The sequence below is a fragment of the Eimeria mitis genome, genomic scaffold (genome assembly GCF_000499745.2).
Source record: "Eimeria mitis Houghton genomic scaffold, Emh_scaff5619, whole genome shotgun sequence".
Classification (NCBI taxonomy): domain Eukaryota; phylum Apicomplexa; class Conoidasida; order Eucoccidiorida; family Eimeriidae; genus Eimeria; species Eimeria mitis.
This window is the reverse complement of record NW_013573883.1, coordinates 1,580-2,873: the sequence shown is the minus strand read 5'-3', so window position 1 is coordinate 2,873 and position 1,294 is coordinate 1,580. Positions and strand designations below refer to the sequence as shown.

The 1,294-nt window shown below is 57.2% G+C and overlaps 1 protein-coding gene across 1 annotated transcript in view; it reads right to left on the bottom strand.

The window, feature by feature from the left end:
- Window positions 1–502: 502 nt before the first annotated feature.
- Window positions 503–1,294, bottom strand: part of EMH_0083180 (uncharacterized protein) — a gene marked incomplete at both ends in the record, with an annotated part of 2,022 nt that continues 1,230 nt past the window's right edge. Inside the window, one exon of the mRNA XM_013500613.1 lies at window positions 503–1,294. Within this exon, the coding sequence (XP_013356067.1) occupies window positions 503–1,294 (792 nt within the window).

Genomic DNA, 1,294 nt, shown 5'->3' with positions numbered 1-1,294 from the left:
GCTGCTTCTGGTGCTGCAGCAGCTGCTGGCGCTGCTGCTGCAGCAGGATGTTTGTGTTGCTGCTGCTGTTGCTGCTGCTGCTGCTGTTGCTGCTGCTGCTGCTGTTGCTGCTGCTGCTGCTGTTGCTGCTGCTGCTGTCTTATCTGCTGCTGCTGCTGTCTTATCTGCTGCTGCTGCTAGTGGAAGAGTTGCTGCTTTCCTTGTGGTTGCTGGGGACACAGCTACTGTTGCTGCTGCTGCCGCTGCTGCTGCTGCTGCTGCTCCCGCCTCATCTGCTGCTGCTGCTGTTTCTTCTGCTGCTGTTCCTTATTTTAGTGCTTGCTGCTGCTGCGGCGGCTCTACTGGCTGCAACAGCTGTTGCTGCTGCAGTTGCTGCTGCTGCAGCTGCTGCTGCTGCTGCTGGTGCTGCTGCTGCAGCTGCTGCTGCTGGTGCTGCTGCTGCAGCTGCTGCTGCTGCTGGTGCTGCTGCTGCAGCTGCTGCTGCTGCTGCTGCTGCTGCCCGTCAAGCATTTGCTGCTGCAGCCGCCTCCGCAGCTTGCGTTGCTGTCTCTGCTGCTGCTGCATCTTCTGCTGCTGCTGTATCTTCTGCTGCTGGTGCTGCTGCTGCTGCTGTATCTTCTGCTGCTGCTGCTGCTGCTGCTGCTGTATCTTCTGCTGCTGCTGCTCCAGCATCTTCTGTTGCTGCTGCAGCATCTTCTTTTGCTACTTCATCTGCTTCTGCTGCTGCATCTGCTGCAGCTTCTGTTGCTGCTGCAATGTCTGCTGCGTTTTCTGCTGCTGCTGCATCTTCTGCTGCTGCAGCATCTGCTGCTGCTGCATCTGCTGCTGCTGCATCTTCTGCTGCTGCAGCATCTGCTGCTGCTGCATCTGCTGCTGCTGCAGCATCTGCTGCTGCTGCATCTGCTGCTGCTGCAGCATCTCCTGCTGCTGCATCTGCTGCTGCTGCAGCATCTCCTGCTGGTATATCTTCTGGTGCTGCTGCTGCATTTCCTGCTGCTGCATCTGCTGCTGCATCCCCTGCTGCTGCTGTTGCTGCATCTGCTGCTGCTGCAGGATCTTCTGCTGTTGCTGCTGCATCTTCTGCTGCTGCTGCGTCTCCTGCTTTTGCTGCTGCATCTTCTGCTGCTGCTGCATCTGTTGCTGCTGCAGCATCTTCTTCTGCTGCTGCTGCTGCTGCTGTGTCTGTTGCTGCTGCTGCTGCTGTGTCTGTTGCTGCTTCTGCTGCATAATCTAAACCTTCTGTTTCTGTTGTGCTTTCCAAATCATCTGCTGCTGCTATATCACTAGCAGCAGA